This window comes from Bacillus rossius, chromosome 14, assembly GCF_032445375.1.
Source record: "Bacillus rossius redtenbacheri isolate Brsri chromosome 14, Brsri_v3, whole genome shotgun sequence".
Lineage (NCBI taxonomy): Eukaryota > Metazoa > Arthropoda > Insecta > Phasmatodea > Bacillidae > Bacillus > Bacillus rossius.
This window is the reverse complement of record NC_086341.1, coordinates 3,158-17,551: the sequence shown is the minus strand read 5'-3', so window position 1 is coordinate 17,551 and position 14,394 is coordinate 3,158. Positions and strand designations below refer to the sequence as shown.

General features: G+C 42.8%; 1 protein-coding gene across 1 annotated transcript in view; it reads right to left on the bottom strand.

Moving 5' to 3' along the window:
• LOC134538942 (Kv channel-interacting protein 4-like) overlaps positions 1–14,394 on the bottom strand; it is a 27,905-nt gene extending 13,511 nt beyond the window's left edge. Inside the window, exons 1-2 of the mRNA XM_063380557.1 lie at positions 14,252–14,394; positions 10,746–10,856 (exon numbers count right to left, since the gene is read on the bottom strand). Coding sequence (XP_063236627.1) covers positions 10,746–10,845 — 100 coding nt within the window. The 5' untranslated portion in view covers positions 10,846–10,856; positions 14,252–14,394. The remainder of the gene's footprint in view (positions 1–10,745; positions 10,857–14,251) is intronic.

The window sequence follows — 14,394 nt, the reverse complement described above, 5'->3', positions numbered from 1 at the left end:
AACATTTATGGAAATGTATATTCATGGATTTGATACATATTTCTTGAAAATTTAACTCAGAGATTAATATAAATTTGGATCAAACCAGTTATCTTCACTTTCTTCACAATTTTATTTGCCTGTACATGTAATTTGTTTTTGTTTCAAAGCAAATAAACAGAAAACAAATATAACAAAATGGTTTCCTTGTCGAAATGATAAAAACCTAAGTTAAAATGTTTGCTAGGAAAAAAAAATTCGCGCAAAAATAAATTACAGTTGTTTGTACTGATCCTCCTTTCATTGGCGGATATTGTTCAGGACGTCAGATGCAGATGGAAGTTCAAGTTCGCCAGCTGTGGTCAGACATTATCCGCTCCACGCTACTGTCATAGGTCAAGTGAATCAGTCGCATCTGCACCTTCGGCTCCGACACATAGGCAGACACGACCGCGCGATGAGGCAGACCGTTCATCGGTCGGGCGCACAAGTTGGCAGGCTCGATCCTGATTCCAATTACCAAACGATATTTAGTATTTGGGTTATTTTACTTAGGCTGGGAGAATTCGCGTGGGTGACATAGCAACGCCGCATATAGATAGTTTATAATATTATTTTTCAATTTTTTGAGTTTAACGTTGTTGTAGACAGAAACACACAATGACACAGACCTATCGGGGAAGAATTCTGCCATTGCCCAATTATTTATTTAATTGTAGAACTTATTTTACGTGGCGAAGTTAAGGCGTGCCGCCCTGTTGAAACCTTAACCACAGACACACAAAATTATTAAATGTAAAATTATAACAAAACATACATAACTAAGCCAACCTTAATAAAAGATAATAAACAAGAACATGATAAACAGCTTGCAAAATACAATATAAACTAAATGAACAAACCAGTTACTAGGAAATAATGAAACATGATTTATGCTTATTAAACTACACGTTACTAGTATCACAATTTATAATGTTATGCTAATAATAAACGCAAGTAGTACATATTGGCCGATCCTACTGTGTCGGTGGTGTCGGCGACATAATGGATTGTGACGTCATGGTGACTGATGACCTTCAAAAATTGTCAAAACTTCGACGAAATTCACTAAAATTTCCAGTTTTTTGGAATGATTCTGTTTGGTAAGATGGTATTATTGATTTCTCAGGACTAGTCAAACAACCGCAGTCCAACACACATGTAAATGCCTCAACGCTGAACTTGTGATATTTCCCCCTAGACAGGAATTATCATCGCCTTTTGCAGAAACTGTTATAGCCACGCGCCGAAGTCGTCAATATGGTGGACCCATGTGTTGCAACATGCATATATATATAATGTTTTGCAAAAAAAAATATATATATATATATATATATATATATATAATGTTTTGCAAATATATGGGGATGTACTAAGCGTATTGGTGTGCCAAAGTAAATGTTGTGGTATTGAAACTATCCTGGAATACATTTTGTACACTTGAATAGCCATAATATAATATAATCGCAAATGTAAAAATACTTTGGCGTCTAATTTATTGGCCAGGATAATATGTTGGAACAAACACGGTGTTAAAGATTTAACATTTTGTTGGTTCTCTAAAGCATTACAAACGCGGTACTATCTTTTAAGGTATAAATCAAATTAAAAGCTGTAGTCCAATAGATTCATTGAACCATTTTAAAACATATTATAACACTAAGTTTATGTATGTTAATTTTTTTTCCTTAAACGACAGAAATGAATCTGTAAACACTTCCTACAAACAAACACTAAACTTATTGAGCTGATTCGATATTTAAGATTTAACAGTAAACATTTAATCATGAAATACCTTTATTCAACATGGCGTCGAATACATGTAGGCTATCAATGGGTTGTGACCCTAAAGTATGACGAACTCTACACTTCAATGTTAACCAAGGATTGTCAAAATTTTGAATTTTTTTAACGAATTTTTTAAGTTATGATTTATCTTTATGAATATATAATAATATATAAATCGTAAAAAAGTATTGAAGAATAGTAGTCTATTGTATAATTTTATTTCTTATTTCCGAGACTTCCACAGTTGGCAGCAACATGTTTACACATTTCCGTTCCAAAAGATTTCTGTTTCGTTCGCGAAATTACTCTTACCAAATGCCGACTTCCGAGAGCTAAGATGTGTAGTTATTAATAAACAATTAATTAACCGTGAGCTGATTGGCGTACCTACATGTTAAGTTTATAATTCATTAGTTTTTTTTCAATCGTAAACCCACCTTTACTACAAGAGTTGCGCAGTACCAACATTCTGGGCCTGACTTAGCAACTTTCTTTTGTTAGAAATATGTTACGTCCAGACATGCACAGCACAGCTGGCAGATTGTTTGTGCAGATTATGAGATATAATGGCGCTTCGTATGACTGAGTGTTTTATAGCTCGCAACTACTATGTACATTAAAAAGCTATATATACAGTGTTTCATTACAATAGTGCGTGTAGGAGCCAAACATCTATCTATTTTAACTGAAGTCCATGGCTTTGTGCCTAAAGCTGGGTTCACATAAATCATATAATTTTATGATAGATTATGCGAAATTTTTAGTGGACAATATTTAAGGTACCTAAATTAAAATTTAAACCTTTTTTATGTACATGTGCGTGCCCCCCTTTAGGGGTTGCAAGAAGAAAGGAGTTGTTGAAGCTTCAAGGCAGTTATTTGCCAGGGACTTGATGAGACCATTAGCGGTGGCTGAAATGAACACCACCTCCAAAGGAAGGGCCTAAGTGCCAGCGCGATCAATCAGCGCGAAGGACGTCTGGTTCTCTGGACCTCGGCGTCAGCTGATGAAGATGGGCGTAGAGACTGGATGCAACCACCGTCATCATGTGAAAAAAAGAAGGGGGGGGGGGAGGACCATGGCCAGACTGGCTCGCCACTGCTTGCCGCATTGTCTGCAGTCGTCGACACTAGCGGTGCCTACCTGCAAACACTGGAATCAATATGCCAGCCATGACTTCACACATGGCTGTTGACAGCAGACGATCGCAGCAAACGAAACTCATCCAAGTTACAGAATTTTATGTTGTAGAAATAATGTCTACTATACGTTACTACGGGCAACATCTGCCGCCCGGAACACTTTACTGTTCTCTAAAGAAAGAAAAATGACACGATAATTTAATAATCCATCATGGCGGGCGAACAAAGAAGAACGGGCGAGGCTGATTCGTGAACAATTGATGCCGACAGTGTCCCAGCGAGGTTGCGTGTAATTCTCTCGACATCTCCATTGAGTTTTGGAGGAGGAAATAGGGATGGGGGTAGAGAGACGCGCTATTATAATTCCGCGAACAGAAGGAAAAGAAATATATAATTCATCCCGGCCTGTGTTGTCGTGGCGCCCAGAATAGTACAGTTCACAGAGGCGGAAAACTATCTCGTTTAACCCTCCCCAAACACTTTTTATTCTCTCTTTGTAACGACAAATAAACCCCGTATATCTGATTACCCGGCAATATTTGTCATAACTATACAAGCCTGCGGAGTGATTTGAGAGCAATGAAGCAACAAGAGGCAAGGCTAACTTTGAATTTCCCGCTACTTTTCGAAACAGTTTAGAACTGTCGCGAGGTAGTACTAGTTTCCATAGTTTCCAAGTTTCACCATGTAAACAGGCCGAGCGTCCGGTTTTGAGTTCTAGAGTATTTGATGTGATTTTGCCCGACGATAATTTTAAACCGTTGGTTGGCTATTAAAAAAATTTGGTAAGTAGCTAAGTATGGCCAGGGGAATTTTTTAGTTCGTGTTTTAGCAAAAACGGTTGTCTTTTTAAATCAGACGCACTACTTTAGTTTTGCCATGGAATCCAAAGAGTATATTGTCCCTGGAGATCATTATACTATTTCTCAAAGTGATGCAAATGAAATAACAAGCAATTATATGTAAATAAATGTAATTTCTGGATTGGAATTCAAACAGGATAGAGCCCATAGAGATAATGATAATAAGTGGGTACTTCTAACTTTGGTCATTACATAACGTAAATTTGCGAGATTCAGTTCAGGGCGAACTACTAGTTAATTATGCACTTCATTTACTGGCTAACGGTGTATACGTTTATCGTATTTTAAATCTATGACAAAACCGCTTCAATTTTGTTAAGTTTTTCAGCTTTGTACAGCGACTACGACGGGGAAAAAGTGTGAAGATTCAATACATAGAATATAGTTTTCACTTGTACAAGTTTCTTATTTGCTCTATGGTCGAGCGCCCGCACGAGCGAATCGAATGGAGAGAGAGTAGGGTGGCAGAGGGAGCGAGAGGGAGAGAGCCAATCGAACGCGCGCTTCTGGGCGACATCGGTGGTAGGTGCGGATTGATCGCGGGGCGCGCGAGGTGTCTGGGGCGCAGGACGGGGTGTCACGGGAGACCTCGCCCCCCCAGTGCGCCGGATGGCGACAGTGGTCGATAACTCACTGCCATGCCCGCCAACACAGCTCTGAAGCGCCGTAGCACGCCCCCTGCCAGCTGTAGCGTCGTCGTTCCCTTTCCTTCCGGAAACAAGTCAGAAGTATGAACCGAAAAATTTCACGGGTTCTGTGAACTTTAGGATGGACTCCACAACCGTCTGCATTATTGCCTAGAAGTCGCCTGTCAATTTGCTGCTGACTTGTGAGACTTATCATCAGGGTAGCTCGCCATTGGATACTTATTTGGTTGAGGTTTTCTTATTGGTCCAGTTTCCTTCAGATGAACTGCCAGCCAATAGTAGAAGCAGCACAGATGTATAAGTATATAAATTTGAGCCTATCATGAAATGAATCCGCGAATTCTTCTGGTCTGTACTGATAGTGAGTTATTTACTGTGCCCGGCAGTTATCTTGGCGTCTCTCAGCGCGGGGGTGCGGGGACAGCGGGACCGGAGAAAGAAGAGGGGGTAAGCAGGCGGTACGTAGCCGAGAGCCGTGTAGTGGCTGTTAGGAAATATCGCCCTTCACTGTAGTCCCGAAAATGGAGGGCGAAGGTGGCAGCTCGCAGAGGTGCGGTGAAGTGATACATAGCGGAGAGCGGGAAATAATAAAAACCGTTTATTCTATAGTATAAATTGCTATTACTCCAAAAAAGCGCAAAAGTGGCTTAAATGTAAAGTTTAACATTGCAAGTTATATGTTCTGCATTGTTTGTACACTATGAATGCTGACAATCGAATAGTAATAATAGTAATTAATTTTAACTTAATTTTGTTTTTCGTCACCTAATGCAATAAATTATCATGGAAAGAGAACTTCACACTTACATTAAACAAATCATATGATATATATGAGGTTTTGAAGGTTATAATATGCATTCTAAAGTGGAAGTACAATGCAAATTGTATTTACATTTATAATAAATAATCGATTAAAGGTGCATTAAAATATAAAGCCACACATACACAAGCATTTTTTAAATGCCATTAACGTTGGTAGTCAGGTGCTTCCTAAACGACTGACATGAAGTTAAAACAGAAAATATAACAAAACAAGCTCCATGTTTAGTTAAATGTAAATCCAGCGCTAAATGGCACGTTTTAGGTACGGAAACCGGAGAACGATAAGGACTAGACTGGCTCCTACATCAACTGTGAGATAGCTTTCGCGTGGAGAGCTAAAACTGCGCAATGTTTTGGTCGTTTGCTTTTTCTTGTGAGACTTTTTTTTTAAAAATAACTTTGAGAACACAATGAATTGAGAAGCATAGTTTTAAATTTATTTTACATACTAAGTGACCTAGTTTTCCAAAATAAATGGTGTCTGGTTTTCGCTAGTTACTGAGTTAACAACATTTCAATTAATTTTGGTTAGCATAATAATTAGCAGACACCGTAAATATATTTGATGGGACAAAGTAAAACGTTGCAGGTTTAGATAATAGTTTGTTACTTTTCCTGACAGATGAGTACAAATATTCGAGAACAACCACTGCAATTTACACAATGTTACACTTATGTAGTACAAGTACAATTAATAGGATTTCTCACTTTTGGTTTGGTAACCCAGCGCTCTTAACCAAAAGGCCTTACCGCCCTGGGGTCCCCACGGGCGTGGATACAGACTTACGTAGTGTAGGAAGTCACGCGCCGAATGTTTTCTGTTCTGCTAGTACAAACATGGCCGCTGACCTTGACAATAGGGTATCGCTTTCTCTTCGCCCTCCCCTTCCCCCAGACAGGACTAGGGAGCTCAGACGCCAAGTTATCTGCCGGTCACAGTATGAACAGACTATGCACGACACTAAAATGGCATGACTGGCCAGCAATATAGCGGAACAGTACGTTAATCACTGGCCAGTTGTTAAGGCCCGGCCAATAACCAATCAGAGACAGGGTCGTTCCCGCAGCCGGCAGCCCCGGCTCGGACAATAGACGACAGAGTGCGCCATACTGCTTCGATTCTGTATGCCCGATTTTTGGGTAGTTACGCATGATCAGGGCGTACTAGGCGAGATGATACTGCAGTGTACGCACCCTTCTGGAAGTAACACACCGCAACCTCCAGTCCTCGACCTGTGAAGAAACTCACAAGTGCTGCGAATCGAACCCGGGACCTACGACTCACCATCCAGAAGCCGTAACCACCGAGCCAGTAGGGCGAACACGCGCATCGGGCGGGGTATCGGAACTACGTCAAGCGAGCTAATGCTGGTTGCCGTCGCACGGTCCTGGGCGCCGACTCGTGATGGGAAACATCCGTGATCGAAGCGCGCGTGGATGTGCTAGGCTTGTGACCCGCCGGCCGCTATCACCGAGAGATTAGTTCCCATGTGTCGACGCGTGGGATTGGTGCTCGTGGCACTGTCTCTCCAATACCAGCGCCTCCTGCATCTCTTGCACTCGGCCCATCAGCGTGCGCGACTCCCCGTGGGGCGACTCTTGACCACGTGTTAATGAGAGAAGGACTCGGTGTCCACCCTCTTCGAGAGCCAGAATTGTTTACAATAACAATGCATTGTTTGAGCAACATTAGAGAGAAGCCCTCTCTTTAAACACGTGTCACGATATAATCATAAGCAACGGTAGCAAGGATCCACATTTCATGTGTGGCGATTTTGATATAAGAATTTAAAATGTCATGTTTTAAAAAAGTACTTAAGGTTCCTCGTTTAAATAAAAATGTGTTTTCAACCATCACACTAAAACAAAAGGGATTGGTTTGTTTTTACATAACAGACCAAGTTTCTGTGAATGGGCGCTACATTTCCGTAAAATGACCAGTACATAATCTGAAATTTTTAAGATTGAGATCACCAGTAGCCTTGTAGCACATAATCTATTATAATTCTGTTACATTAATTGATTCAAAACTGAAGGGAGAAAACTAACAATACATTCACATGTAGCCTTTCAGTAGTGAGTGCTGATTAAAAAAGGCCATAATTTGATGTTACACTAGAGTGGTTACAGGTTCAGTTTTTCTTTTTCATTACGACATAAACTATTATAATCTTAATCCAATGCGATAGTGCTACGTAATTTGTTAGGTGCCAAAAATGACTCGTCATTAAGCAACCTCCGGACGGCGTTCAACTGTTGGCAATTTGGCGGGCCATAAGGCTTGATTAGTCCTGGAACATCGTGTTCGAAACTGTTGGCAGTGCGGGAGCTGGCTCTTATCTCACAAGATGGGAGAAGGCCTTAAAAATCAACTGAACTAGAACTCAAAGAGGAGAGGAGAGAGATATCTGATTATCAATTAGAGGATACTACTAAATGTATTTAGATGAGACACTCAAATTACTACTCTATGTATACTGCTCTATGACATCAGTTCGTGCTCACCTGACTTGTTGCCGAAGGGGAAGCGCACTCTGCGGAAGCGGCGAGCCACCTTGAAGGAGAAGGACGCCTCTAGCTCCCTCCTTCAGTGGCACAGTCTACCTCATCACTACTCTATGTATACTGCTCTATGACATCAGTTCGTGCTCACCTGACTTGTTGCCGAAGGGGAAGCGCACTCTGCGGAAGCGGCGAGCCACCTTGAAGGAGAAGGACGCCTCTCGCTCCCTCCTTCAGTGGCACAGTCTACCTCATCACTACTCTATGTATACTGCTCTATGACATCAGTTCGTGCTCACCTGACTTGTTGCCGAAGGGGAAGCGCACTCTGCGGAAGCGGCGAGCCACCTTGAAGGAGAAGGACGCCTCTCGCTCCCTCCTTCAGTGGCACAGTCTACCTCATCACTACTCTATGTATACTGCTCTATGACATCAGTTCGCGCTCACCTGACTTGTTGCCGAAGGGGAAGCGCACTCTGCGGAAGCGGCGAGCCACCTTGAAGGAGAAGGACGCCTCTCGCTCCCTCCTTCAGTGGCACAGTCTACCTCATCACTACTCTATGTATACTGCTCTATGACATCAGTTCGTGCTCACCTGACTTGTTGCCGAAGGGGAAGCGCACTCTGCGGAAGCGGCGAGCCACCTTGAAGGAGAAGGACGCCTCTCGCTCCCTCCTTCAGTGGCACAGTCTACCTCATCACTACTCTATGTATACTGCTCTATGACATCAGTTCGTGCTCACCTGACTTGTTGCCGAAGGGGAAGCGCACTCTGCGGAAGCGGCGAGCCACCTTGAAGGAGAAGGACGCCTCTCGCTCCCTCCTTCAGTGGCACAGTCTACCTCATCACTACTCTATGTATACTGCTCTATGACATCAGTTCGCGCTCACCTGACTTGTTGCCGAAGGGGAAGCGCACTCTGCGGAAGCGGCGAGCCACCTTGAAGGAGAAGGACGCCTCTCGCTCCCTCCTTCAGTGGCACAGTCTACCTCATCACTACTCTATGTATACTGCTCTATGACATCAGTTCGCGCTCACCTGACTTGTTGCCGAAGGGGAAGCGCACTCTGCGGAAGCGGCGAGCCACCTTGAAGGAGAAGGACGCCTCTCGCTCCCTCCTTCAGTGGCACAGTCTACCTCATCACTACTCTATGTATACTGCTCTATGACATCAGTTCGTGCTCACCTGACTTGTTGCCGAAGGGGAAGCGCACTCTGCGGAAGCGGCGAGCCACCTTGAAGGAGAAGGACGCCTCTCGCTCCCTCCTTCAGTGGCACAGTCTACCTCATCACTACTCTATGTATACTGCTCTATGACATCAGTTCGCGCTCACCTGACTTGTTGCCGAAGGGGAAGCGCACTCTGCGGAAGCGGCGAGCCACCTTGAAGGAGAAGGACGCCTCTCGCTCCCTCCTTCAGTGGCACAGTCTACCTCATCACTACTCTATGTATACTGCTCTATGACATCAGTTCGCGCTCACCTGACTTGTTGCCGAAGGGGAAGCGCACTCTGCGGAAGCGGCGAGCCACCTTGAAGGAGAAGGACGCCTCTCGCTCCCTCCTTCAGTGGCACAGTCTACCTCATCACTACTCTATGTATACTGCTCTATGACATCAGTTCGTGCTCACCTGACTTGTTGCCGAAGGGGAAGCGCACTCTGCGGAAGCGGCGAGCCACCTTGAAGGAGAAGGACGCCTCTCGCTCCCTCCTTCAGTGGCACAGTCTACCTCATCACTACTCTATGTATACTGCTCTATGACATCAGTTCGTGCTCACCTGACTTGTTGCCGAAGGGGAAGCGCACTCTGCGGAAGCGGCGAGCCACCTTGAAGGAGAAGGACGCCTCTCGCTCCCTCCTTCAGTGGCACAGTCTACCTCATCACTACTCTATGTATACTGCTCTATGACATCAGTTCGTGCTCACCTGACTTGTTGCCGAAGGGGAAGCGCACTCTGCGGAAGCGGCGAGCCACCTTGAAGGAGAAGGACGCCTCTCGCTCCCTCCTTCAGTGGCACAGTCTACCTCATCACTACTCTATGTATACTGCTCTATGACATCAGTTCGCGCTCACCTGACTTGTTGCCGAAGGGGAAGCGCACTCTGCGGAAGCGGCGAGCCACCTTGAAGGAGAAGGACGCCTCTCGCTCCCTCCTTCAGTGGCACAGTCTACCTCATCACTACTCTATGTATACTGCTCTATGACATCAGTTCGCGCTCACCTGACTTGTTGCCGAAGGGGAAGCGCACTCTGCGGAAGCGGCGAGCCACCTTGAAGGAGAAGGACGCCTCTCGCTCCCTCCTTCAGTGGCACAGTCTACCTCATCACTACTCTATGTATACTGCTCTATGACATCAGTTCGTGCTCACCTGACTTGTTGCCGAAGGGGAAGCGCACTCTGCGGAAGCGGCGAGCCACCTTGAAGGAGAAGGACGCCTCTCGCTCCCTCCTTCAGTGGCACAGTCTACCTCATCACTACTCTATGTATACTGCTCTATGACATCAGTTCGCGCTCACCTGACTTGTTGCCGAAGGGGAAGCGCACTCTGCGGAAGCGGCGAGCCACCTTGAAGGAGAAGGACGCCTCTCGCTCCCTCCTTCAGTGGCACAGTCTACCTCATCACTACTCTATGTATACTGCTCTATGACATCAGTTCGCGCTCACCTGACTTGTTGCCGAAGGGGAAGCGCACTCTGCGGAAGCGGCGAGCCACCTTGAAGGAGAAGGACGCCTCTCGCTCCCTCCTTCAGTGGCACAGTCTACCTCATCACTACTCTATGTATACTGCTCTATGACATCAGTTCGTGCTCACCTGACTTGTTGCCGAAGGGGAAGCGCACTCTGCGGAAGCGGCGAGCCACCTTGAAGGAGAAGGACGCCTCTCGCTCCCTCCTTCAGTGGCACAGTCTACCTCATCACTACTCTATGTATACTGCTCTATGACATCAGTTCGCGCTCACCTGACTTGTTGCCGAAGGGGAAGCGCACTCTGCGGAAGCGGCGAGCCACCTTGAAGGAGAAGGACGCCTCTCGCTCCCTCGAGTCCAGCCGCGCGGGCATCACCCACAGTCCTGCCAACACCACAGTTCACGCACTGTTCAACTCGATCATGAAGGTGAAGGTTGTGGGTCAGATCCCATGACTTCGTAATGAGTTCTGAGTCGGTGCATAGTGGATCGTAGCTCGTTATAATATTGGATGCCTCCTGCTCGGTAGGAATAGCACACTTTCATTCGTTTTTTATCTAGAGCATTTTGTACGGATGCCCCATTCATCATAGAACCGTTTCATTTTATGTTCTGTATTAAATATTGACACAAAATATGTGCTATTGGTATTTTGTTATTGTACAACAAAGTGAGGCAAACAAATATAATTAAAAATTTTGCGTTATCAACAGCGTCGTATTCATTCGCTAGAAACTTATTCTCCGTGTTTCCACAGTCAAAGGATAACCCGAACAAAAATGTTTCTATGATCTTATTTTTATTTTTAAGTTTAAAAAACTTATGGCATCGAAATAATAATAAATAAAACTTACAAGTCGTCTATAGCTGAGCATTAAGCCTGTGTGTATTAGCGTGCGACGTAAAGCATAATTAAACAAAAATCTATTTCTTAACCACCATGCTAAGTTTATTTGTTATGCTATTTCTTTTTCATGTGTAAACATCTTAGGTCTCCGTATATGGCATTTGGTAGGAGTAATTTTGAATGGAGCGAAAGTCGATTTGAACGTAAACGTGAAAACACGATGTTGCCAATTGTGGAAGTTTTAGAAATCCCAATAAAAATGGCGGATCCGCGTGATTCATCCTTACATATTGCTTTCGTGAATATCTTAGAATTTACATTTAATAATAGTGCTACTATTCTTAATACTTGATGTTATTATTTATAATTATTATAAAGAAATAATGACAACTTAAAAAAAATACGTTAAAATGCTCGCATTATAATTTTGACAACCCTTAGTTAACACTGAAATGTAGAGATAGTGCAGTGTTCATCAGACTGTAGATACATGTTGAATTAAATAATTTTGTGATTAAATATTTTACTGTTAAATAGTAAATGTTGAATCCGCTCAATAATGTTAAGTTTTGTTTCTAGGAAGTATTAAAAGGCTCATTTATGTCGTTTAAGCAGAAACAAATATACATATATACTTATTAGTATAATATGTGTTTTAAAATGTTTCAGGTTAATTTTGTTTTAATGTATCTCTTGGTCTGCAACTTTTAATTTGAAAAATACTTGAAAGGTAGCGCCACGTTCGTAATGCATTAGAGAACCAACATAATGTTAAATACCTTTGACGCCATGTATGTTCCAACACAATTTTCCTTGGCTGATTAATTATAAATATTTTTAAAGTTGCGATTATTTCGTGTTATAACTATTCAATTTAACAAAATGTTTTCCAGGATAGTTTCACTACCATAAAACTTACTTTGGCTCACTAATACGCTTAGTACGTCCGCCGATGTTCGCGAAAGTTATTTATACGGGTGCATGTTATCACATGTGGGTACATCATCTTGACGACTTCGGGTCGTGGCTATGCCAGTTACTGCACGCATGCGCAACTTTCAACCTGTGAAATTTCCTTTGTGTAACGTGTAATTATTTCATTGCATTTAAGGTGTATACTAAAAATTCACCCTTAGTGTGTCAAAAGAAGTATAAGCTTAAAAACGCAGGCGATGATAATTGCGGTCTAGGGGGAAATATCACAGGTTTAGCGTTGAGACATTTATATGCGACGCATTCGGTACTCATGTTGTTCGGGTAGCCCTGAAAAATTAATTGTACCACCGTTTTAAACATAATAATACTTAGTTTTTTTTTAAGAGGAAAAAGGTTTACAGTTTTACCTAAAATGAATACTTTTAATATATTTATCACGCTTGGCATTTTTAAAAAGAATTCTACGTTAAATTTCACGTCCGAGTTTCATATTATAAGTTTATTTGCAAAATGATAACTCATGAATTTGCTCGGTACCGAGGTCAGATGTTCACACACCACTGGTGAGTACTGGAAGACTCGTTCAAACTGTCGCAAGTAGTCCTGATTCTTGCAGCGTGTGTGTTGTACAGGCAGTCGCTCTTTCGTGTGAGGTGCGGGATGCTCACTCATGATCGCTAGACACCAAGGAGAAGGATGTTTGTCCTGCATGATAGTGATTCTCAGCCGTCTTAAGACATTATTTGACTGGGTAAAATTTATTTTGGTTTAAAATCCACATGATACAAATGTAGTAAGTGCTGATTTAGTAACGGAAATTCACTAATTAAATGTAACTCTGGATAAAATTGCATGTGTCATTAAGTAATTAAGTATGAAAAAATTAGATATGGATTATTTTTCATAAATAACCAGGAGCACACGGAGAAATCCAACAGAAGCGTCGCCATGAATGACCAGAAGAACTTGGAGAAACCAACTAAATATTGACAAAAATAATCAGGACCACACGGAGAAAACTAACGCACGTTTTCCTAAATCAAGATCAGCGAGTTACTAGTATATAGTTTTCTTCGTGTGCTCCTAACTATTCTTTCAAATATTTTTAAGGTTTTCTCCGTGTTGTCTTGATTATTCTTGTCAATATTTGGTTGATTTCTCCAAGTTCTGGTCATTCATGGTGACAATTCTGTTGGATTTCTCCGTGTGCTTCTGGTTATTCCTGACGAGACTTCTGTTGATATTCTGAGCACTTCTGGTTATTTATGAGAAATCAAGCTCTGCCTAAATTTGTTTTTTTCTTAATTACTTAACGAGACATGCAATTTTATTCAGAGTAACATTTAATTAGTGAATTTATGTTACTAAATCAGCACTTAAAATATTATTATTAGGTGGAATTAAAACAAAAAATCATTACTCAGTCAAACAATATGCATTAAGGGGCCGTCTAGTCGGGGTGCCTGTGTGTTAGTGAGGCGTGATTATAAGCGTGACGGTCGCTGGTATTTCTAGCGCTGTATAGCCCCTAAGCGCACGGCTGTGAACTGGCGCGGTCTTCTCGTCGTCACAGAATAACTGTGAAATTTGAGCGGAGGAATGGAGTTAAAGGTGTAATGTAAAGCCCTTGAGTACTTTCACGAATCTGTACCGGTTGTTTTACGCCTAAACATTACTTTGAAAACACGTGATTCAGCGATTTTTAACTCTTCTATAAATACCGTTTAAAAACTTAATCCGAAATCGAAAGTCTTTTTCGGCCCTCAGCAAATTCTTAAATTCTTAAATTCTTTTCGTAAGCAGACTCCACTCGGTTATCTTGAGTAGTTATGAAATCGCGTTGTTTTTCCTAAAGCTCTGCACAACGTTTGTGTGTCCGGGAAGACAGCTGAGAATCGCTATCATGCAAGACGAACTTCCTTGCGATCGTGAGTGAGTTTCCAGCATCCTACATGACAGAGCGACCGTAGCTAAGACACGACACGAGGTACAGTACCTGAAGCAAGTGGAGAGACTACCGCTGCGTGTGTGCGCGCAGAGGTCTGGTGTGTACACTGAGACTCCAGCCGCCAGACACCCTACAGCGCACACGCCCAGCAACGCGGCGGACGCTGGCGGCCATTGCGCATGCGCCCGCGA